The 25068-nt window shown below is 39.3% G+C and overlaps 2 protein-coding genes and 1 long non-coding RNA gene across 14 annotated transcripts in view; 2 read left to right on the top strand and 1 right to left on the bottom strand.

Annotated features, from left to right (window-relative positions):
* Positions 1-25068, bottom strand: part of LOC105842637 (uncharacterized) — a 73814-nt gene that overhangs the window by 34749 nt on the left and 13997 nt on the right. The gene's annotated exons all lie outside the window — the stretch shown is intronic.
* On the top strand, positions 335-24635 carry LOC101743432 (fatty acyl-CoA reductase 1). 12 transcript variants are annotated; one of them, XR_009976364.1, is made up of 12 exons: positions 336-3810; positions 6297-6411; positions 10257-10427; positions 11508-11598; positions 11992-12114; positions 12587-12711; positions 12897-13055; positions 13192-13301; positions 13440-13507; positions 18416-18610; positions 21407-21605; positions 23834-24635. XR_009976364.1 is itself a non-coding variant. In XM_062675429.1 (10 exons), exons 2-9 carry the CDS (start codon positions 10258-10260, stop codon positions 18581-18583), a joined length of 1014 nt encoding a protein of 337 aa, XP_062531413.1. In that variant the 5' UTR covers positions 5311-6411; position 10257; the 3' UTR covers positions 18584-18610; positions 21407-24635. The 12 variants fall into 12 exon arrangements, 1 of the variants encoding a protein (XP_062531413.1); XR_009976362.1 differs by having other exon boundaries at positions 6297-6429; XR_009976363.1 differs by having other exon boundaries at positions 6292-6411.
* LOC134201152 (uncharacterized) lies at positions 1133-5625 on the top strand. The gene is made up of 2 exons (XM_062675432.1): positions 1133-1874; positions 2161-5625. Exons 1-2 carry the CDS (start codon positions 1133-1135, stop codon positions 2259-2261), a joined length of 843 nt encoding a protein of 280 aa, XP_062531416.1. The 3' UTR covers positions 2262-5625.

The raw sequence follows: 25068 nt of genomic DNA, 5'->3' as shown, positions 1-25068 counted from the left end.
CTCGACTCAGTACAAACTCAACTAAAATATTTTAAAGACCAACTAGACGAACACACTTATCGCCTTTATGAACTGCAAATAAACTACCTAACTAGCAAAATCACTAAAATCAATTCTAAAATTAACAGCCTCAAACCCAATCGTGTAAAAAGAGGTCTCATTGATGGCTTAGGTCCGCAAAACTATAATTTGCGTAATTAATGGTGTTAGGATCTCTTGTAAGTCCGCACGAGTAGGTACCACTGTTTAGAGCAATTCTAAACATGAAGTTGGTATAACTATTTTTTGAATTTTGAAATAGAATAATAATATAGTAATAATTTTGACAACATAGTCATTGTAAGTCAATCAACAATTCAGGTCGAACGTGCACGTGTTGTAACTACATTAAAATAAAATAAAAATAACCTTCTCTCTGAATATATCGAATTATTGAAGCGACCAGTACAAAATACAGTCCACGCTCTACACATTGGTCCTATCTACGCCTCAACAAATATTTGGAAGAAGGTAAGATTTAACAGTGCAACTACGTGCGCCATTATTTCCCGAAGGCCGCGGGAGGACGACCTGCGAAAAATCAGCATAGTTAGTCTGCTACACTCTGCATAAGCTGCATAAGCCAGAGACCCAGACCTCAATTGCTGCGAATAAGACTTCTACATTCTGCGCAGCGTGGATCATCTTCCGACGAATCACGTCGTGACAACAATTTCGACGGTGAGCGTCGACCAATCAGGAGTGAGAACCTGTATCCATGGTAACAACGACGTGCGTCTATTGGATTAGAATTTAAGCGTCGTCTGCGTCATCTGCGTTTATTCCATCAATCATATTGATTATCGCCATTTTGTTTGACAATTAATTTAATTAATTCAAATTTAAGTTTTCAATTTAATTATTAAAAAAAAAGTAATCTTGGCAACAAACCTAGTAATTCAAAGGGGATACGTAAAAGGTACGTTAACACGTATTCACAATTTTATATTAGACGAAAATAATGTCAAAATATCGAAACTCGAAACCCTAGTTGCAAAACGTGATAAATTATTATCATGTTTTAAAGAATACGAAACATATAACAAGGACACTTTTGACACTAGATTCGTCCGACACGGAAAATGTGGAGGACATGGAAAATATATATTTCCAGTGTTTGACTGTACTAAATGAGCAAATTAATTTAAAACATGGTGCAAACGATAAGGATATGTCCCAGGAGTCAGGTAGCACTATCACTTCTAGAGGTAAATTGCCTAATATTGTAATACCAACTTTCTCAGGCCAGTACTCTGAATACGTGACATTTATAGGAATATTTAAATCGGTTATTCATACCAATAAGGCTATCGATAATATTCAAAAGCTATACTACTTGCGAACATTCCTTAAGGGACAGCCCTATGAATTCGTTAAAAATCTTCCTCTGAATAGTGAAAGTTATAACGAAGCCATGCAATTGTTACACAACAGATACTATAACAAATACAAAATCATATCTGAGCACGTTAATGCCCTCTTAGATCTGGAAAAACTTTCCACATTTGTAGGAGCTAAAGAAATTAGACAATTTGTTTCCACAATCCGTCAAAATTTGGCAGCTTTAAATAATTTAGATGCAAACGTGGATGCGTGGAACCCTATCCTGTTGGGCATAGTAACACGTAAGCTCGACACGTACAGTGCTCGCTCTTATCAGTTGGAAAGAAACCAGGAACAAGAGCCAACTATGGGTGACCTTTTAGCTTATATGGACAAGCGTGCCCTGGCGCTTGAAAACACAGACGTCAAGCAAGATGTTGCAGCTCCAACAACTGCCAAGGGCAGAGTAAGCTTAGCAGCCACGGCCAAGCCTGCAATGGACTGCATCTACTGTAAGTGCAAGCACAAGTTATTTTCTTGTCAAAAATTTTAATTATTACCTTCCAAAGAAAGTGTAGCCTTCAGTAAGGATAAGAATTTATGCCACATCTGTCTCAACATACATAATGGCAAATGTAAATACCATTTTAGGTGCGGAATATGTAAAGGGCAGCATAACACCCTCCTGCACCTAGAGCAAGATGAGCCAGAACCAGTGGTACTCCATTCCGGAGGTTGTACTAGTGACAACATTCTAATTCCTTCGGCTCGGGTTAAGTTGTTTTCTAAAATTGGCAGGGAAGTGCATGTTTCCTTGGGCCCGCGGTCTGCTCACAACACCATGCAGATCGTTGAGTCTCACATACCCCGCGCGCCCCTTTTGCGCGGGGACCTCGTAGGAGGTTCGGCCCTCTACCCGAAGAAAAAAAAAAAAAAAAAAAAAGGGAAGTACATGTTAAATGTATTCTTGATTCTCAAGTTTCACTCATTACTACAAAGGCTGTAGAAGTATTAGGTTTCACACCTCATCGCAGTAATATCAATTTAAACGGGGTAACTGAAAACAAAAGCAAAGTAAGCTACTGTATTCCTTTACAAGTTCATTCTCTGACGTCCTCTTTCACTACACTTGTTAACTGTCATGTGGTAGACAAAATAACGGGCAACCTGCCACAGAAAGAGGTTAACTTGCAAGACATATCCATGCCAACAGGAATCACATTAGCCGATACCACCTTCAATAAGCCTCCAGAGATAAATATGCTGATAGGCGCAGATGTATTTTTTCAAATAATACAGCCGCTTGAGAAACCATTTCCCTAATAATTTAGCTGCGATGCCTCCTATCAATTTAGATAGATATATAAACACCAACAGTGCAACTTCGGTGCATTAGATAGTTTTTGATGCCTCCAGTACTACTGGCTATGGGTGCTGTGCATACCTTCGTGTGGTCGACATAACAGGTAAGGCTGAATTACACTTGGTTACTCTGTTCGAAGTCGCGAATAAACCCACACGCGCAAAGCCACTAACAATACCTAGGCTGGAGCTAAATGCTGCATCACTTTTGTCAATACTTATTGAAAGGGTATATGAAACATTATGCAAAAAAATTCAAATACATAATGTAAATTTATTCACTAACTCACAAATAGCATTGGATAACAATTGATTTAACTAAAATGTAGACGTACGTTGCAAATAGAGTTAGTGTAATTTAGCAAAAAACTAAAAACTGGTGCTGGCTATATGCACCATCATCAGACAACCCGGCTGACCTGATAAGCAGAGGTATCAACCCTCCTGAGCTTCATAATTGCGCACTCTTATTCCAGTTCTTAGATAAGTATTCTGATATAGATAAGATTTTGTCGTAATTTGCTATTCAAAAATTGAGGAATTACAGCACGCGTTGCATTTTATAATAAAGCACGAGCAGTCAGTGCATTTCAATAATGAAATCAGTGCATTGCAAAAGGGTAACATCGTGCATGGTTTCCTTAAAACTCTACATCCATTTTTAGATGAAAATGGCTTGATTAGGGTAGGTGGTCGATTAGATAACTCTGACATGCCTCTTGCACAAAAACATCCTATCATTCTTTCAAACAAATCTCGCATAACTGAGTTGATTATACATAGTGAACATATTAGACTGTTACATGCTGGACCTAAGTCACTCTTATCTAATTTAAACCAAAAATACTGGTTAATTAACGGCATGAGACAAGTTAAAAAGGTGACCCATAAATGTTTGGTATGCTTTAGATTCAAAGCTGATGCAGCTAAGCAACTGATGGGATCCTTGCCTCAAACTTGAGGGAGCACTTGTATTAATGAAAGAGCCAAATTCTCCTCCTTTGGTGCGGCCCGTGGCACGTGTAACAAAAGTATATCCTGGTGGCGATTGTAAAGTCCGAGCATTGCAGCTCAGAACTGCTGATGGTAAATTATATAATCGATCTATACAAACTATTTGCGTATTCTCAAATCGGATACGGTAGTAACTATGCCCCCCCTCGTAGGCCCTTCAGGCCGACTCGCGGCGTTTGATGATGACGAAAAAGCAGAGCTGCTGGCCGATACATTGCAAACCCAGTGCACGCCCAGCACTCAATCCGTGGACCCTGTTCATGTAGAATAGACAGTGAGGTAGAACGCAGAGTATCCTTGCCACCCTCGGATGCGTTACCACCCGTCACCCCGATGGAAGTTAAAGACTTGATCAAAGACCTACGCCCTCGCAAGGCTCCAGTTCCGACGATATATCCAACCGCGTTATTAAACTTCTACCCGTCCAACTCATCGTGATGTTGGCATCTACTTTCAATGCCGCTATGGCGAACTGTATCTTTCGGTGTGGTGTGGAAAGAAGCGGTGTGGAAAGAAGCGAACGTTATCGGCATACATAAACCCGGTAAACCAAAAAATCATCCGACGAGCTACCGCCCGATTAGCCTCCTCATGTCTCTAGGCAAACTGTATGAGCGTCTGCTCTACAAACGCCTCAGAGACTTCGTCTCATCCAAGGGCATTCTCATCGATGAACAATTCGGGTTCCGTACAAATCACTCATGCGTTCAACAGGTGCACCGCCTCACGGAGCACATTTTTGTGGGGCTTAATCGACCAAAACCGTTATACACGGAAGTTCTCTTCTTCGACGTCGCAAAAGCGTTCGACAAAGTCTGGCACAACGGTTTGATTTTCAAACTATTCAACATGGGCGTGCCGGATAGTCTCGTGCTCATCATACGGGACTTCTTGTCGAACCGCTCTTTTCGATATCGAGTCGAAGGAACCCGCTCCTCCCCGCGACCTCTCACAGCTGGAGTCCCGCAAGGCTCTGTCCTCTCGCCCCCCCTATTTAGCTTACTCGTTAACGATATTCCCCGGTCGCCGCCGACCCATTTAGCTTTATTCGCCGACGACACGACTGTTTACTATTCTAGTAGAAACAAGTCCCTAATCGAGAAGGGCTTAGGGACCCCGGTAACCGTACTCGTCGAACTCGAAAAAGAGTTCGCCGTGCAACCTAACCCATGAATCAGCTCGCTGAGTTTCTCGCCGGATCTTCTCAGCGGGTCGCGATCCCGATCCGGTAGTAGATTCATTCGCGAAGCAGCTGCTCTTGAGCTGTTAGGTCTCCTTCGGAGGCGCTCGGGTAACTGTTAGCAAATCCCACCCCTCCTGGCTGAGCCTTTGCTCGCCCACCTGTCCTGGTGAAACTGGAAAGGCCTCCGGGCCACCAGTAATACTTCAATCATAAAAATAAAAAATTGCGTATTACCTATAGAAATGTAATATCACATTGTGTTTTAATAAGAAATATGGTTCTTTTTGTATTTTTTTTAATAAAAAAGTAGTTAATGTTTAGTTAATATTATTGTATTTAATGAGTTAATATAAGGTTAACATAAGTTGATGTTAATAACAAGGTAGTGTTATTGTAATACTTAATTACATGCGAATTATTTAATTTATGTTCTAGCTTATAGAAAAACATTGTAACTAACAAGATGTTTGCGATATAAGAATAAGTTTTGTTATGTATAAATTTATTTTTGCCCAGGCGGCAGTATGTTTAGAGCAATTCTAAACATGAAGTATGCATAACTATTTTTTGAATTTTGAAATAGAAAAATAATATAGTAATAATTTTGACAACATAGTCATTGTAAGTCAATCAACAATTTAGGTCGTATGTGCACGTGTTGTAACTACATTAAAATAAAATAAAAGTAATCTTCTCTCTGAATATATCGGATTATTGAAGCGACCAGCAAAAAATACAGTCCACGCTCTACACACCACCACACTGCCTATTACAGCCGTAAATCAGTAATGCGTTTCGGTTTGAACGGTGGGGCAGCCGTTGTAACTATACTGAGACCTTAGAATTCATATCCCAAGGTGGGTGGCGGCATTTATTTTATAGATGTCTATGGGCTCCGGTAAATATTTAACACCAGGTGGGCTGTGAGCTCGACAACGCATTAATGTAACAAAAAAAAAGTCCAACACGTTAACTTCCTGCTCTAGTTCACGACAGAAACCGCCCAGCCCCATCCCAGTCGTCGACGACAATGATGAACTAATAGCATGGTAACTCGGATAAGCCACCAGCTGGAAGAGGTCGTAGGCCAAGTCCAAGCCGTAGGTAGTCCGACCCGAGAAACTCTGGTAATAATGTCTCCCCTCCGCAAATGCGAACTGCTCAATGCGGTCAGACCTTCTTGAACGGAATATTGATGTATGGATGGAGGCACGCGGGAAGTCTCAATAACTCGTTTTTTTCATACGAACAGCTAGCGTGATTGGGTCAACGGAACCCGTTAAAAAAATTAAATAATAAATCTCAAATTACACTCATAAATAAGTAATAGAGTTTGAAGTTCAACAAGAACATACTAATATATTCCTAAGTCCAGGAAGTGAATCGGCAAATGCATCACAAGTGCTTCAGCTTTGCTAATTGTACGACCATAAATAGCCTGCCCTGCCCACTGCTACTGCCCAGTCAACACGAACTTATTATTATCTGAGGTTTGGACTTGTTCAACCGTTAGTATATGCTTTAACTTAATTGGCCGATAAAAATATTTACCTATAACTCCCATTGTGGATTTTTGTGTGCAGCAATGTACATTACCTATAATATAACTTTTTTACATAATTCGTGTAGTTTAGATCTTTCTGAATCATTCTTATGTACCATTAAGCTTGACGTTTTCAAGGCGTTTGAATTTGTCGCGGACTACAGGATAAGACGCCCGATGCATTCGTATAAAGCTATGCAATGGTGTTCGAATCCCGCAGGCAGGTACCGATTTTTCTAATGAAATACGACGACTTAACAAATCTGCCGTGCTTACGATAAATACAGTAAGTCACATTTTTGTCGATATTGAGTTAAGTATATATTTGGAATGTAGAGATTGAGATCTACATTTCTGTATATTTAAAATTTTAAAATGTGGTATAGAAACTTAAATAAGCTTAAGCATAATTACAGTAAGAAACATTTTGCGCCAAAACATACTTATTATAATTGCAGTATGGGCACATACGGTTGATTTTGTCATAAAGTTTAAACCATTTCCTATGTATTGATACAGTAAGTAATTTTGCTGTTATTATTTTTAAGATATGAGTATTTTTCATCAAGTATCACTGAAACATATTAGCAGTAAGTACCACATACTATTATTATATTAATTGTTGAAAATAAAACATTAGTTACTAAACCTTAACATATCTACAGTAAGTTGAACTTACTGTGTATATGATAAGCCAGCAAATTAAAATATTTATTTTTATGCATAGTCGTAACAACAGCAAGATTCACTACTGTAATTATATTAAGGAATACTTCATATTATGCGTAGACTTGCCTGGAACATGTTAGGTAAACACGTTACTAACTGCAAATATTATAAGGTGTTTAGTTAAAGTTGAGAGGGCTCATTATTACTAATGTATAAAACAGATCATAATGAGATGTTTCAATCATTGGATTTTTTACAAGCTAAAATTGTGAAGACCCAAAAGTTTCCTGAGGTGAAGTCTAAAAATAGCCCCAGAGGAGAGATCCCTGCAGATCGTAAAGTAGATATTATACAGAAGCTTGTACCTTTGATGCCTGAGAATAGAAGAGATTTTTGGTTAAACATTTCGAATTCTGCAACAAATCTATTAACCGAAGAGTTTTGAGTTCAGATATTTTTTTTTAAATAACAGGGGTTATTTAAAATTGCCGTTTTATTGTAATAGGTACCTACTTCAAATTGACATAGAACCTTTATGGTTTGAGATTTTTTAGTGAACAGGTGTAACGTTCGATTATCGACTTTCAGTTTTATTTTTATTATTCAGCTTAGACAAGAAAGATGGATACTTCGAAAATTCGAGTGATTTTTTAATAAGAGTTCCGACGCGGAACTAACGCTGCAAAAGCAGCACGCAACATCAATGTTGCGTTTGGAGAAGGGACTGCTAAGTGCTAATGAACGCAGCGTGCGATTTAGCTTAAACCCTTTCGTGATGGAAATTTTGATTTGAAGAACGAACCACGTGGAAAAGACCGCCCACACAAGTGAATAACAATGAATTGAAAGAGTTGGTGAGAGCTGATCCGAGCCGAACTACCCAGGAATTAGCGATATGGTTTAATTTTACCTTATCAACAATATTGACTCATATGCACCAAATCAATAAAATTAAAAAAAAGAGGGAAAAATGGGTGCATTATGATTTGACTGATCTGCAGAAAGAAACGCGTGTTGAACCTTGTGTTGCTTTGTTGAATCGATACAGAAATGAAGTAATATTGGATCGAATTGTGACATGTGATGAAAAGCGATTCTTTACGATAACCGTAAACGAAAAATGTAATGACTGACCCCAGGTCAAACGCCGCAACAGTGTCCTGAAGCAAAGCTTACCAATATATGTATAGTAATGGTAATTGTTTGGGGATCTCAGCATGGTGTTATTCACTATAGGTTTCTCCGATTTGGTCAAGAAATAACGGTAAATGTCTAATATGCCGTACTCCGAACAATGATAGTAAAACTTGTAGTGAAACAGCCCTGAATCCTGAATCGATCTTCACCATTATTGCTCTATGATGACGCCAGACCTCACACAGCACGAGAAACCGTTTTAACTCTACAGGAACTGCAATTAGAAACCATTGGTCACCCCCCGTATTTGCTAGACCTTGCTCCAACGGAATACCATTTTTTTCGGATTTGGACAATTTTCTACGTGATAAAAACTTTTCTTCCCAGGAGGCAGTACAAAATGCTTTCACACAGTTTGTAGAATCTAGATCACCAGAGTTCTATCGCAAAGACATAAATAACCTTTCTATTAGATGGTAGCAATGTATAGATAATAACTGTAGATATTTTAATTAAATAAATATGTTAAATGAAAAAAAAACGAATTTAAATTTTTCAGGTCAAATCGGCAATTTCATACTTTAACCCCTAATATGCCTATATTATGTAAGCCTACATATTACTAGTCAATTAAAGGACATTTACTATTTTACCATAAACTGTTACACAGGTGCTAATATTATTGATTTGTAAGATTGACTGATTTGATAATTTCTCGTATCGAGGTTTTCATAATCTACATAATAGTTTAGTAGTACATAATAACCGTCTTAAGAGGTTAAATGACTTATTAAAGATTTTAAAGTACCTTAATAGATCAGGGTTGTGCAGCTGCGTTCTGTCAATCTACATATTATTATTTTTATTATAAAGATTCCAAAGAGAACTGTATTCGTTTTTTTAGAAACAAAGTGTTTATTTTTGGTGATTTTTTTATTGTGTACAAAGAAGTACAAACACGAATTTTAAAAAAATAGGTACGGTAAAGGTGTTGTTTGTGTAGATACCTACAGAGCTTAGTTTATTTGGTTTATGATTATGTCATGTACAAAGGAGATTGTACAAACAAGAATTGATTCTTTATAATTAGTTTATAATATGATTCTCAATGCATAAAAAAATCAATAAATGGAACTGATTTTAAAATTTTATAGTATTAACAAAGTTTTGTAATTATTCTATTAAGCTGTGGTTTCATAAGATCTCTTTTGTTTCTTTTATCTACAAATAATATCGAGGAAGAGTAATTAATTATGGTTTCAGTGCTTTATGGTAGATGCCATAAGTTTACATATTGCTCCTAGCTATAATTACAGTAAGTGATTAAGTTTCATTAGGCAAATTGTGCAATTTTTGTTATTCTATTTAAACATTCACCTCATTCCGTAATCATAATTGCAGTATGTAGTTCAAACTAAAGATTGTTACAGTAAGTCACACACTTACTGTACCAATGCTAAAAAAATAGTTTTTTTTTAATTATTAATTCCTTAATATAAATAATTTTTGAAGCTTTATAATTTAAATATTATTCCTGAATAAAAATAATAATAGGCAAATTGTTACAAAAGCCTATATTTATCTTAAAAAATTATAAAAACTTAGTTATGCTTTATACTTCGTGAGAAACGTCAAAAGTAAAATTGAAATCTTTAAACGCGTTTTTCTCAAAAGTGTCTCCAAGGCACTTACTGTATATATCACAAGCACGGCAGAAATGTTCACCGATTGACTTCCATCGTGTATGTGTACGGTAAAAACTCTGTTGTGTTAAGAGCATTACTTTTTTTTTCCTTAGTAGGCAGACGAGCATCCGGCCCACCTGATGGAAAGTGGTCACCGTCGCTCATGGACGTCAGCAATGCCAGAGGCAGAGCCAAGCCGTTTTTATAAAGTGAAATTATAAGTAGAATTTAACGGCATTTGAACTTTCAGTTGTTTCGTTTACTAATATACTAATTATGCATGCAAAAAAAATTGTTTCAGAATGGACATCGCTTTAGCTTTGGAGATCGAGCAGGTCTCGCGTCAGAAGGCGCTGGAGGAGGAAGCGCTTCGGGGCGAGTCGGCTGTGCGGCAGTTCTACGCGGGAACCACAGCGCTGATCACTGGAGGGACGGGCTTCATCGGGAAACAACTCATAGAGAAGCTTCTAAGGTGATCGGTGGTGCCATAAACAACTTACATCTCAAATTAGATTCGTAAAGTTGATATTGCGTGGACAGATAGTTTGTAATATTGAGAGTACAGGCAAGACACTTAGAACTCTTTCTAAGCTTTAAAAAGGGCATATGATAGCGTTGAGGGAATACCACGGGGCATTGATTGTGGAATGGGATGGTACGTGGCAGAAACGGTCTCTAAAAGCGTACTGCCTATAGTCCCAATGAAATAGCGGCAATGTCCCGTGATGGCGGGTCTCAGACGTGTCGTGGGATCCCTGACAACCCATAGACACTGAGTTTCTCGCCGGATCTTCTCAGTGGGTCGCGTTTCCGATCCGGTGGTAGATTCTGCGAAGCACGACTCTTGCAGGGTTCGTGTTAGCATCTTGGGTCAGGTTTGAGCCCCGTGAGCTCACCTACTAGTTAAGGTTACGCTGAAATAGCCTCTCAAGGCTATCAGTTTAGGCAGAGAAAAAAAGGGTTCCCTGGATATTGTAAATCCCGCGAACCATCGTTCACTTCAGTGCCTTGCTCGTTTCGGCACGAGTTTCTGTTCTGATTCTCGATGAAGCCAGAACTTTAATTAAAGCATTTAGTGTTCGGTGCTGCTGACTTGTTCGAGTCTTGTCTGCTCTAGGCCAAAGCACAGATATAATGATACCTTGGTAAATTTTATTGTTATATTATAATTTTAGTATGGCGTTACGTACTAGGACTCAGGATAAATACGAGTAATAGCTCTCCAAAGAAATACAAATTAAAATTAAAATTAATTATTAAGACACTTCGCTTCGCCTCCTTGCTAGAATATATCGTCTTTGCAACACTTTTATAGTCGATACATGTTTACCATTTTCCAAAACATTTTTGATATTACCAGTCGTTTTGGTGTTTTCGCTATTTAATAGCAGATGGTGCTTGCTACTTGTACCGCCATAACACTTCTCGAACGTTGTCGATACTATTACCGATAATTGTTTTGACCGTGGTCATCACCATATCTGTGGTCAAATAGCAGAAATAGACATTCGGCGATCTTTGTATCGGCACGACAATACCATTTATGTTTCAGATCGTGTGACGTTAAGCGGATTTACATACTGATGAGGTCGAAAAAAGGGAAATCAATGTCAGAAAGACTGCAGTCACAATTAAACGAGCCAGTTAGTCCAACTTTTGTGGTATTAATTTCAAATAGAGTTGCGTCAGTCACATGCAATGACGTCGTGTTGCACAAGCTTTGTGAAGATTCGCTTAGATTAAAAAAAAAAGTATATCCTATTTTTCGATTTTCTATACATTATGATTCCGTCACCAAAAGTATAATTTAAGCCCTATTCAACAGAACGAACTGATAAAGAATCATTAACAAAATACGTCTTCTTTTGTCAGTTTAGTTCTCAAGTTTTCTTGAATGGCCGGAATATAGAGCTTCTAGAATTAGTAGATACTGCCCACTCTGTATTGTGTAGATACAGCCTGTGTATGTATGCCTGTGACGCACGGAGTTTGACCGCAAATTGTATTCGTTGTTCTAAATCTATTTATTGTTTAAGGTATACGACAATTTACGATCTCAACAACCAGATTTCACTCGGAAAGTTATACCGGTGGAAGGCGACATCTCAGAGCTAGGCGTCGGCCTGAACAACGAAGACAGGATGAAGCTTGCGCAAGAGGTATACTTCTCTTACTGCCACTGTTCAGGCGCCTGAATATATAATCTGTTTTTTGCCTTCCGCGTAAACTGAGCACTGTGTGACACGTTTAAAATATACGCTCTGAATTTTATCCCAATTTATATTATTTTAATTCATTAATTCCCGAACAGCCACTATACATACACCTTGTAAGATCAGTGATAGGTTCGGAGCCAGCATGAGAAGAAGCAGCTATAGATTTCAGTTTGTACCATGGTAGCGCCAAGGTTAAAATATGCAACCCAAACTGAAAAATAAGATCGAAATCTTAATGTTGATGACATTTTACTGTCTTATAGAAACCCAGCTATAAACAACCGTTTCATCTATCTGTACGAGTACATCCTAATTACATCCCAGCACTTGTCAAGTGTGTACATGTATATTTCATAGTTTCAAGTCGACATCCAAGATTTACAAAACTGACGTTATCGTAAAGAATAAATTTTAGGTGAATGTGATATTCCATGTGGCTGCCACGACCAGGTTCGAAGAGCCACTGAAGAAGGCCACATTCATCAACGTCAGAGGAACCAGGGAGATCATGGAATTGGCCAAATGCTGCAAAGATCTAAGGTGATTTCTTCCTTACAACGAACCTTGTGCTGTGAATTGTTTGTATTATTTTGTTTACCACAAGGGACCACATAAAGGGTCTATCTTAAATGTACCACCCGGACTATAACCTTATAAGATGTAATCATAAAAAACAGAACACATCCCGTCAACACTAAACGTCTGGTTTATTTAATTATCTGTAGGTCCTTCGTACACGTGTCAACTGCGTTCTCTAATGCAACCAAGAGTAAAATAAATCACGATTTGGAAGAGAAAATCTATGAAAGCCCTGTCCCTCCGGAAGTCATGATACAGCTCGCGGAGACAGTCGAAGAATGCAGACTCAACGCGATCACTGCTGAGTGAGTAGACGAGCCGAAGTGAATACGTGGAGTGCGTCACTTGAGTGGATGAGAGCTCTGGGACCGAGGGTCGTGAGGGCACGTCCAGGCAGGAGTAGTTTGAAATCTGTCATGTGTAATGAATTCCTGTTTTCAGTTTGATAAGGGACTGGCCCAACACGTACTGCTTCACGAAGGCCATAGCTGAGGATGTCGTGCGTACAATGGGCAAGGATTTACCTGTGGCCATAGTGAGGCCACCCGTAGGCAAGTATTCAAGGGCTTTTCTTTCAGAAATAGTTAAAGTCGAGACATATAAATATGTAGTAACTGGCCACATGTGTAGTTTAACACCGGACCTCTTATGTGACGATCGAAGCAATCCATTATATTTTCCGTTTTCAGTTGTCTGCACGCTCAATGAACCCACACCTGGATGGCTGGATATGAGCTCGGTGATTGGTCCAAGCGGGGTAAGTATAAATCAAAGTTGGGATTAGATAAAAACGGTTGGTTTTTTTTTTTGCTTAGATGGGTGGAAAAAGCTCCAGGTCCTGACCAAATCACAACAGAAGTATTGAAAGGCCTGGGTCCAAATGGAGTGTCAAACCTGCATAATATCTGCAACGCAATCTGGCAAACAGGACACTGGCCTAAAGACTGGGTGCACTCATCTATACTGCCTCTCCACAAAAAGGGCTCAGTGCGCAATAGTAGCAATTACCGAACGATAGCCCTTGTGTCGCACGCTAGCAAGATCCTACTACACGTCATAAATAGCAGAATAAAATCGTTCCTTGACTGGTAGATACCTCAGGAGCAGGCGGGTTTTGTTAGGGGGAGGGGCACGAGAGAGCAAATTCTAAACTTGTTACTCATTGTAGAGAAATGCTACGAGTACAACACACCTGTCTTTATGTGCTTCGTAGATTATCAGAAGGCCTTTGATTGCGTGAAATGGGAGAAACTGTGGGAGATCCTAAGTGAAACAGGAGTTCCGAGTCATCTTGTTATGTTGATTCGCAACCTGTACGAGTCGGGATTTGGGTCTGTCTCTATCGAAAATGCCACTTGAAGTAAATTTCAATTCCAAAAAGGATTCCGGCAAGGATGTATTATCTCGCCTATTCTCTTCAAATTACTTAGTCTGGCCATAAATACTGTTACAATTAAAAATAAACAAAATATTACATTTGAATTTGGAATGTGATTTTTATATGATTGCTCATTGAGTTTTCTTATTTTGGCGCCAATACATTGTACAATATTTTGCGATATTGAAATGGAGTGAAGTGATAAAGAAAACCGAATCGCTGTGATTGCATTATACAAAGTAAGTATGGAGCCAAATGCAATTTTTAAAACTCTCCATACGCTTGGTATTAGTAAAATGTTTGTGTACCGGGCTATTAATAGTTGCAATGAGACCTCCTCTGTTTGTGACAGAAAAAGATCTGGCCGTCCACGTAGTGTTCGCACGAAAAAGGTGGTCAAAGCAGTCAGGGAAAGAATTCGAAGAAATCCTGTCCGAAAGCAAAAGATTTTATCTCGGGAGATGAAGATAGCACCTAGAACCATGTCGCGTATTTTAAAAGATGACTTAGGACTTGCAGCCTATAAGAGACGTACTGGTCGTTTCTTAACTGATAATTTAAAAGAGAATAGGGTGGTAAAATCGAAACAATTACTGAAGCGGTACGCAAAGGGAGGTCATAGAAAAATTTTGTTTACGGATGAGAAAATTTTTACAATTGAGCAACATTTTACAAACAAAATGACCGTATTTATGCTCAAAGCTCTAAGGAAGCTTCCCAATTGGTCGACAGAGTGCAACGTGGGCACTATCCGACTTCAGTGATGGTTTGGTGGGGTATTAGCTATGAAGGACTGAGCCATACTTTTGTAAAAAAGGTATCAAAACATCGGCACAAGTGTATCAAGATACCATTCTTGAGAAGGTAGTGAAGCCCCCAACACCATGTTCAATAATCAAGAATGGTCTTTCCAGCAAGACTCGGCGCCAGGTCATAAGGCTCAGTCTACGCAGTCTTGGTTGGAAACGAACGTTTCGGACTTCGTCAGAGCTGAAGACTGGCCGTCGTCTAGTCCCGATCTTAATACGCTGGATTATGATTTATGGTCAGTTTTAGAGAGTACGGCTTGCTCTAAACGCCATGATAATTTGGAGTCCCTAAAACAATCCGTACGATTGGCAGTGAAAAATTTTCCCATGGCAAGAGTGCATGCTTCTATTGATAACTGGCCTCAACGTTTAAAGGACTGTATTGCAGCCAATGGAGATAACTTCGGATAAGTTTTTTATACTTTAAATTGTTTTATATTTATGTATTAAACTAACACACTGTAAAAGTAATAAATTTTATTTTTAACAGATTTTTTTCTCCTTTGAAACAGTATTTATGGCCAGACTAAGTATATGGATAATATATAATGCGCCAGGCTTTAGAACACTGGGAAGGAGGCGTTAGAATAGGTGGAGTTCAGTTAACGAACCTGAGATATGGCGACGACACCACACTTCTTGCATCATCTGAGGCGGAGATGAAGGAGCTTCTGGACAGATTAGAGGCTATAAGCCTAAACATGAGACTAGCAATTAACAAAAGCAAGAGCAAGCTGCTAGTCGTAGACCGCTTCTCATCCACTCAGCGTACGGACCTTCTGGCAGAATAAGAGGCCGTAGACCAGTTTGCCTACCTTGGTTCTGTGATCACGGATAAGGGGAGTTGTGAGCCTGAAATACGCCAACGTATTGGAATAACTAAGACAGCTATGACGCAGTTGTGCAAAGTTTGGAAAGACCGTAACATTTCGAATAAGACCAAAATACGTCTTGTGCACTCATTGGTCTTTCCAATCGCTCTCTATGGAGCAGAAACATGGACCATAAAACAGGTGACCGAAACAGAGTTGATGCTTTTGAAATGTGGTGTTGGCGCCGCCTATTAAGGATTCCATGGACAGCCCACCGCACGAATATCTCGGTCCTACAAAAGCTTAAAATGGAGAACGCTCAACGCCTGTCTGCAACGCATAATGCGCTACTTTGGCCACGTTGCCCGCAGAGGTGTAGACAACTTGGAACGTCTGATGGTTACTGGAAAAGTAGAAGGAAAACGTCCTAGAGGCCGGAGCCTCAAACGTTGGTCCGACCAGATCTCCGAGCAAACCAGCGGACCACTTAGCGCTGCACTACACCAGGCAACTGACCGGAACCGATGGAGGCTGGCAGTCGACAAGCTGAAACGGAGTCACGATCCTCAGCAATGAGGGAGCGATGGAGAAGAAGAGATGGGTGGACGAGCTCACAGCCCACCTGGTGTATTAAGTGGTTAATGGAGCCCATAGATATCTACGACGTAAATGCGCCACCCACCTTGAGGTGTGTACATAGTTATACATTTATTTCATACATATGGGTGTATTTTAAGATTTGTATGTACACCTGTGGCGGGTAGCCATCATTCAACGCAAGATAATTGACAGATGCCTGAATCTCGCTTACTACATTTTCAAGATAAGGCGCATATATACAAGTTCCGAACAACAACATTCGGACCGTCGGTCTACCGAGCAATAACACCTGCTCGGTGGAAGATCTTCCCTTTGTCGTATATTCCTACACACCCATGGTTACACCTTACTGCCCAATTCTCAAGCGAAGTAACGGAGTATGAACTCGTATTGGTTGCCAAACAATACAATATGATTAGCTTTGTCGATAGTTCTAAAATAAATGTATCATGTAAGTTTGATGGTGTTCTTTTTCACAAACGCCGATCCGTATCTTTCGACTGTTGGCTATTCGTATGTTGGTTAAGGTTGACTTGTTAGATTTTTTTGGATTCAGAGAAGTCATCTATCGAATCACATAGAAGAGGCTTGTCAAAGTGATGCCTCTTAGCTTCTATGTATGATTTATGGTGATGTGATTTGATGACTTAAAAAAATTAATGCATTAATTCCACTGAAGTATGAAACCTATGGAAATGAAACGTCAACAAAAAATTCGTGCCACTGTGACGTCATCTGACCACAAAACATGGCGGTTTTAGTGCGGCCCAGAAGAGTTTAATGTTAGTGGGTTTTATCGATAAACGTTCTTGGCTCATTTTATTTTAAATATTGTTGAGTATGAATTATTTGTAGAATTTATACTTTAATAGGAAGTAAGTATATTGTTATGTGCAAAGATGATGTGATTTAGATATTATGTGAAATTTAAGACGAGTTCGTGCTTCAAATATGCCAAGTAAACGATATGAAGATTTTTAAAATTTGCTACACTGATTTCATAAAGTTGTCGTTTGCCGCAAAACATAAAGATATGGCGTAGTACAGTGACATCTGCCCATTTCTAGCATGCTAAATGTTATCGTATTTAGAGTACGTGTTTTTCTTAGACTATTACAATCTATTTTAATTGTTTTGCTGACTCTAAAGTCCGTTACACAATACCGCAGCACACCTCCAGGAAGGTGCGCCGCACCATTTGAATAGCTCTCACTTGAGATAGATTCTAAACTTATCAAGGGACCGCGTGATACAAAAAACCCCTACAGAACATTTATTCATTAATTACAAACGTCATTCCTTGTGACTTCCTCTCTAAAATCACTTAATTATTAAATATTTAACGAATTTACAATAGTGTTTTACTCACTACGGAATAAAACTATTTTATTTAAATAGTTCCGAAGAGATTTTGTCGGTAGCCTTTTTCCCGAAATATCTAAACAGAATGTCTAAATATGTTTTGATGACATATTTTATTAAGAGGTGTTTATGATTAGTGTCATGATCAATAGATTCCGACCGAAAAATGGTGTTCGATTTTTCGGATGAGGGCTTCATAATGAATTTAAATATATATAGATAATAGTTTTGGGGCATCGACTTTCTTGAGATCCTATAGAATATGTTTTAATTATTATTTTTGTATGTTTTAAGCATGATAAAATAAGAATTTTATATAAGCAATCATATTAAATCGATATCACAGTCAATAAATAATGTACAACCCAAAACAGACGGCCGAACTGACGTGACAATGACATTTGGTGCGCTAAACATGGCGGAATTTCGGCCCATTAGACATTTACGTATATTCATGTTTCATTTTATGTACGCACTGAAATACTGTTAAATTGTTTTCCTTCGAGTTACAGTGCTGAGTAAGAACGAGATAGATATATGTTTATGTGTGTGCCTTCAAAATGGGTGTTATTTATATAAGCAATTGTACGTATAGAACAATATGTCGTGTCCCTACTATATAGGTCTATGATTAATTCCAATAACTCTGCTAAATCAGCTATCAAACATAAGGCACAGATAATGTAATTTGTTTTTTTTTTCAGATATTTTTGACATTAATGCTAGGCGTTATGCACGTAATTTTAAAGAGTGATGTTAGCATTCCAATAATGCCCGTGGACTACGTCAACAATGCGGTAATAGCAACAGCATCGTATACCAATAAACGTTACAATAAGAATGAAAAAGGAATTAAAGTTTATAATATATAAGCTGTTCTGGGAGCAAAATTGAAACATGTAAGTATCAAAATGATTCAACATACGTGATTAGAAAAGCTTACGGCTATTGTCAGGGTTCACGGACAACTTTTATTGTTTAGTGCACTTCAGTATTTGAGGGGAAAGTCTCCACTGCAATGTTTATTAAGCTATTATTTCGTCTATATTATAAAGAGGAGAGATTTGTTTGTTTGTTTGTATTGAATAGGCTCCGAAACTATTGAACCGATTTGAAAAATTCTTTCACTGTTTGGAAGCTACACTATTCCCGAGTAACATAGGCTATAATCTTTTTTGAAAAAAACTAGGGATCCTTGCTAATACTCCAATAATGTAACCCAAGGTGTAAAAAAATTACCTAAAATATTCTTTACATCGCGTGCCCTGCGAAAACTATTGATGATAGAATAAACTAATGTACTACGACTTTGTAGAACACATTATTATTTACAAAAAGTGTCGCGACAGCATATGTCTAACTATTATAGTTATGCCGCAATAAGTATTATCTTATTTAAAAAAATAAAACAACGTCAAATATCGTTGAAATTTTTGTTAAAGACCCGAGCAGACCCGGAGCGGGCTGCTAGTTACTCTATATGAGCAGCTGTCAAGGCTTTTATAAACAAGGATTCTACATGACCACGACTGCTCTGTGAAGAGTAACTGGTTATGATTATGATTTCGTGACTGTGAAAGCCGTTCGTGCCCACATTTTATTCAGAACAGTTGACAGCAATTTTTTTTATTTTATTGCTTAAGTGTGTGGTCGAGCTCACAACCCACCTGGTGTGAAGTGGTTACTGGAGCCCATAGACATCTAGAACGTAAATGCGCCACACACCTTGAGATATAGTTCTAAGGTCTCAGTATTGTCACAACGGCTGTCCCACCCTTCAAACCGAAACGCATTACTGCTTCACGGCAGAAATAGGCGGGGCGGTGGTACCTACCCGTGCGGACTCACAAGAGGTCCTACCACGAGTAATTACGCAAATTATAATTTTGCGGGTTTGATTTTTATTACACGATGTTATTCCTTCACCGTGGAAGTCAATCGTGAACATTTGTTAAGTACGTATTTTATTAGAAAAATTGGTACCCGCCTGCGGGATTCGAACACCGTTGCATCGCTCGATACGAATGCACCGGACGTCTTATCCTTTAGGCCACGACGACTTCATAATTCAGGCTTAACAGGATTATGGCCTTTAAACAAAACCATTCGTGTGTGTATGTGTGCGTGTGGCGTATTAAAGCGCACAAGAAGCAACAGGGAGTTGAGTACAGAGTGACAGATCCCGCCCCGATAACGCTAGGGACTACTCCTGGGGTGCTTTCATACCCGATCCTGTGGACCGCATGGTAAACAGTCGACGTCGCCCTAAGCACATTATTGCGGATCCTCCCAATCCATTAACGGTGCTTTTAGATACCTCAAGCACCGGTCACCGTCCTCGTCGAACCCGACGCTTTCGACAAAGGGCACGACGTGTAAGTTAACCCATAGACACAGCCCACTGAGTTTCTCCCCGGATTTTCTCAGTGGGTCTCGTTTCCGATCCGGTGGTAAATTCTGCGAAGCACTGCTCTTGTTAGGGCCACTGTAAACAACACTCCCGGTTGAGCCCCGTGAACTCTCCTACACGTCAGGGCGAAGCTCTCAAGGCTGTCAGCATAGGATAAAAAGGTGCCAAAAATATGACCATTCCAAAAAAAGCACCGTACTGTGCCAATCTGAAATCTTTTCTTGTGATCTGTAGCCAGTTATGTCGGTCAGTGGCACAGTGAAATGCGTCGCTCAGTTCCGTGACGAGATTATTCACTCATTGATTACTCATACACTTGATTACTTCATCATTTCGGGCTCCGACCCCTGGATCGTTTGCCATCCACTTTAAGCGTATTTTTTTTTATGATTGAAGCATTACCTTGCCTTTCTTATTGTTTGGATGGGTGGACAATCTGACCTGGTGTAAAGTAGTTACTGGAGCCCATAGACATCTACAAGGTAAATGCGCCACCCACCTTGAGATATAAGTTCTAAGGTCTCAGTATAGTTACAACGGCTAACCCACCCTTCGAACCGAAACGCTTTACTGCTTTACGGCGGAAATAGGCGGGGTAGTGGTACCTACCCGTGCGGACTCCCAAGAGGTCCTACCACCAGTGATTACGCTAATTATAAATTTGCGGGTTTGATTTTTATTACACGATGTTATTCCTTCACCGTGGAAGTCAATCGTGAACATTTGTTGAGTACGTATTTCATTAGAAAAATTGGTACCCGCCTGCGGGATTCGAACACCGGTGCATCGCTACACACGAATGCACCGGACGTCTTATCCTTTAGGCCACGACGACTTCACTCCGCTTGCCTCGGAGGCCTTTCTAGTTTCACCAGGACATGTGGCCGAGCACAGGCTCAGCTAGGAAGGGTGAGATTAGCCAACCTAACTTCTCAAGAGCAGCTGCTTCGTTAATGAATCGTCTACCGGATTGGAATCGCGACCCGGTGAGAAGACCGAGCGAGAAACTCAGCGGGCTGATGCATGGGTAAGGTTGTATGTCGAACTCTTTGCAGAGTTAGAGCTGAAGGCGTCTAATGCAAGAATTATTGGATCTGATGGTTCCGTAAGGACGTGTCTAGGGCGTCGACGGTGACTAGCTTCAGCGTGATCAGGATTCGGAGAGTAGTCAGCGGCGGTAATGATAAGGCGATTATCATGACCTTTAGCCTCCGTCAATATTTGTCTCTCCAACTGGAACCTCTCTCAAACTTTAAATTATTTAAATCGAAATCTCTTTTTACAGCTTTTGTGTCTGATTTCCTGAACAATCCTAACACACAACAGTACGCTACGCCGAAAGCCGTTTGGTACTGTTATGGTTTTGAGACCAGTAGCGATGTTGTATTTTGGTTGTTAACATGGCTACTGCATTATATACCTGCGTATGTAGCCGACTTCGTGTTTAATGTGACCTCCATGAAGCGTCCTGAGGGCATAAAGTCGTAAGTACTCCTGGGCTTATATTCTCAAGGCGTCATAAAACATGTAGGTAAGTGATATTATGGAACATAGCCGGGTTAACAACAGAAAATTCACAATGATACCAAAGTTACGTAAAGACATGAAATAATCAGGTATATATTGTTGGTTTATCTCATCAATACATATAATAAAATCGTAACTGGTCGCTGTCTGTACATGGAAGATATCTCAGGAAAACTGTTATAGGGGGCTTTATGACCGCAATAAAACACAAAAAAGTGATTTTTAGAATTTTTGTCTGTTTGTCTGTGCGTTTGTGCACGCTAATCTCAGAGACAGCTCTGCCGATTTAAATGTGGTCTTCACTATTTTATTGTGGTAAGCTTTACTTAACATTTAGTGTTTGTTTCATGTCAATTGGTTCATAAATAAAAAAGTTATGCCAATTTCAAGAAACACGTAGCTGGTCGTTTGTAGATTGTTTACGTCTGTGCAGCCGCGCGGGTATACAAAGCGCGCCGCTGCTACCTTGACGAACCGACGAAAGGCTCGATGAATAAATTAACCCATAGGCACGTTTGTTTTCTATAGTTAAAAGATTAGGTTGATACGACTTAATAGTTATTAATAATTAATAAACTGTAATAAAGTTAAACTGTGTAATAATCTGTTAGTATTTATAATTTAGTTTTATGATAAATACGTGTTTACTAAACAACGTTGTGTTAGTAGGTACTACTTATTGTAAGAACGCCTCGAAAAAGATCCAACCTCTCCCTGTGCAGCAGGAATTTTAAAAGGATGAAATTAATTCGATCACAGAAACTGAAGCCGGTCATGAGGCAATACCTCACTACATCTCAGGAACGCCAGGCGAGGTTTCGTGTTAAAGAAATTTCGGCTCAGCGAGAATCTCGACTGAGTTCACATTGTTCTCAAAAAAAGACCACTCGAATTAGGGTGAACAGGGAAAAGCGTGACGCAGTTTGTCCATCGATCGTGAATCTTATACACTATAGCGTGAATCTGAGACCTTTACTGATAGGGAAATCTGTCTGAGCTCTCAGAGGGTTCGGACAGCAAATGCCCGGTCTCAGGAGAGACTTGCAGAATGAGAAGCACGTTTTTTTTATTTTTATTGCTTAGATGGGTGGACGAGCTCACAGTCCACCTGGTGTTAAGTGGTTACTGGAGCCCATAAACATCTACAACGTAAATACGCCACGCATCTTGAGATATAAGTTCTAAGGTCTCAGTATAGTTACAACGGCTACCCCACCCTTCGAACCGAAACGCATTACTCCTTCACGGCGGAAATAGGCGGGGTGGTGGTACCTACCCGTGCGGACAACGTAAATACGCCACCCACCTTGAGATATAAGTTCTAAGGTCTCAGTATAGTTACAACGGCTACCCCACCCTTCGAACCGAAACGCATTACTGCTTCACGGCGGAAATAGGCGGGGTGGTGGTACCTACCCGTGCGGACTCCCAAGAGGTCCTACCACCAGTGATTACGCAAATTATAAATTTGCGGGTTTGATTTTTATTACACGATGTTATTCCTTCACCGTGGAAGTCAATCGTGAACATTTGTTAAGTACCTATTTCATTAGAAAAAATGGTACCCGCCTGCGGGATTCGAACACCGGTGCATCGCTACACCGGAATGCACCGGACGTCTTATCCTTTAGACCACGACGACTTCAAGGCACGTCTTACTGCCGATCGCGAGGCGCATGCACTATCGCTTGAGTCTGAGACCATTACTAATAGGGAAATCCGTCTGAGCTCTCAGAGGGTTCGGACAGCAAAAGCTTGCCCGGTCTCGGGAGACACTAGAAGAACAGGAAGCACAAATCACTACCGATCGCGTTTCCATTGAGCCTATGCTTCGTGATGATAATAAATAAAGCCCAAGGTCAGACGCTAAAAGTTGTGGGTGTAGATATAAGTGTTAACTGCTTTTCACACAATCAACTCGGTCACACGGTTATTTAGCTCTGTCACATGTAAGCAGTTCTAGCAACCTGTATGCTTTGATCCCCGATGGCTATACGTCTATGTCATTGCATGGAGCAAGCATTACTTTAAATTAGATTTTTCTAAATACCTAAATGACGGTGCTTATAAACCAAAAGATATGTCCTAAAACTGCTGCCCAAAGTCGCTATTCCACGCCGACGGAGTCGCGGACACAGCTAGTGTTAAATAAATGTCTAACGAACAATATGTTTTATAATTACAGATTCGTTAAAATGTATGAAAAGATATACAACATGTCTTTGTTGTACGGCTATTTCCTGAGGAACCAGTGGAATCTTGTCGATGACAACACCGTGGCCATGTTGAACCAAATGTCAAAAACGGACAGGATATTGTTCAATTTTGATGTTGCGAAGATCGATTGGTCGCACTATATGTCGATATGGTTGATAGGCATAAGAAAGTTCATCATTAAAGACGGCCTCAAAGACAGCGAATATGGTAGGAAGAAACAGAGCTGGTTGAAGATAGCTAATTTATGTTATCATGGACTATTTTTTGGAGTCGTCATTTTTTTTGTGTACATTTGCTGTGCAATATTCATGTATGTGTTTCGATCATATGAGCATGCAGTATAGACTTATTTAAAGTGCACCATGTGAAATATAGTAATATAAAGTACTTACTTTTTTGTAATGTAGTTGGTGAAGGTTTGAAGTCGCAGTTACCAGGAGTATTGGTACTAAATTGCCACTCCTATATTGTTTGTTATCTTTTATCTATCTATTTGTACGTGGTTAATAAATAAGAATCAATACATATTACTTCTAGAAATTTTTATATTTTATTTTTATATAATACCTACCTATTTTATTCAGTGTACGTACTAATCATGGGAGTAGTATGTTTGCATTCCAATAAATACAGGTCGGATAAAAGTTTTTATTTAGTTGTTTAAAACTTAAAAGTTGCAGTAAATAATTTTATTGTACTATTTATATTTTTGCTTCATAATGCAAAATGTCATATTTTACGAACGACAGAATAAATAGTTTCTTGCAATATTTCTTTTGTTTTTTGTCAGCTAAATAAATGAAAGAACAAATTAGTTACATTTTGAAGCTTTATTATAATTTATAGTTTTATTAGTTAATATAACAAAAAGAAAAATTCGACAGAAGCCATGAATTAAATCGTTACGTTTATAGATTTAAGGCTCTATTGTAGGTATGTGTGTAGGGGAAGCACAGAACTGGCCCTTGCATGTTGTCCTCTATCGTCTGATTGTCGTTCTGAATGGACGTGTATACAGTTCGTCTCCGTTTTTTCTTTGTGTGACAGTGCAATATACATCATATTTGTTTGTGCTAAGCTTCATTTGAGAAATTCATTTTACTCGAGGAATTAGTGTATTTTAATGAAATTGAACCACAGTGTAACTTTTTTTTTTCATACCTAAGCTGAGAGCCTTGAGTGGCTATTCCAGCTTAACCTTAA

The sequence above is a fragment of the Bombyx mori genome, chromosome 23 (assembly GCF_030269925.1).
Source record: "Bombyx mori chromosome 23, ASM3026992v2".
Lineage (NCBI taxonomy): Eukaryota > Metazoa > Arthropoda > Insecta > Lepidoptera > Bombycidae > Bombyx > Bombyx mori.
The sequence above is the reverse complement of the archived record's forward strand: the minus strand, read 5'-3'. Positions and strand labels throughout refer to the sequence as shown.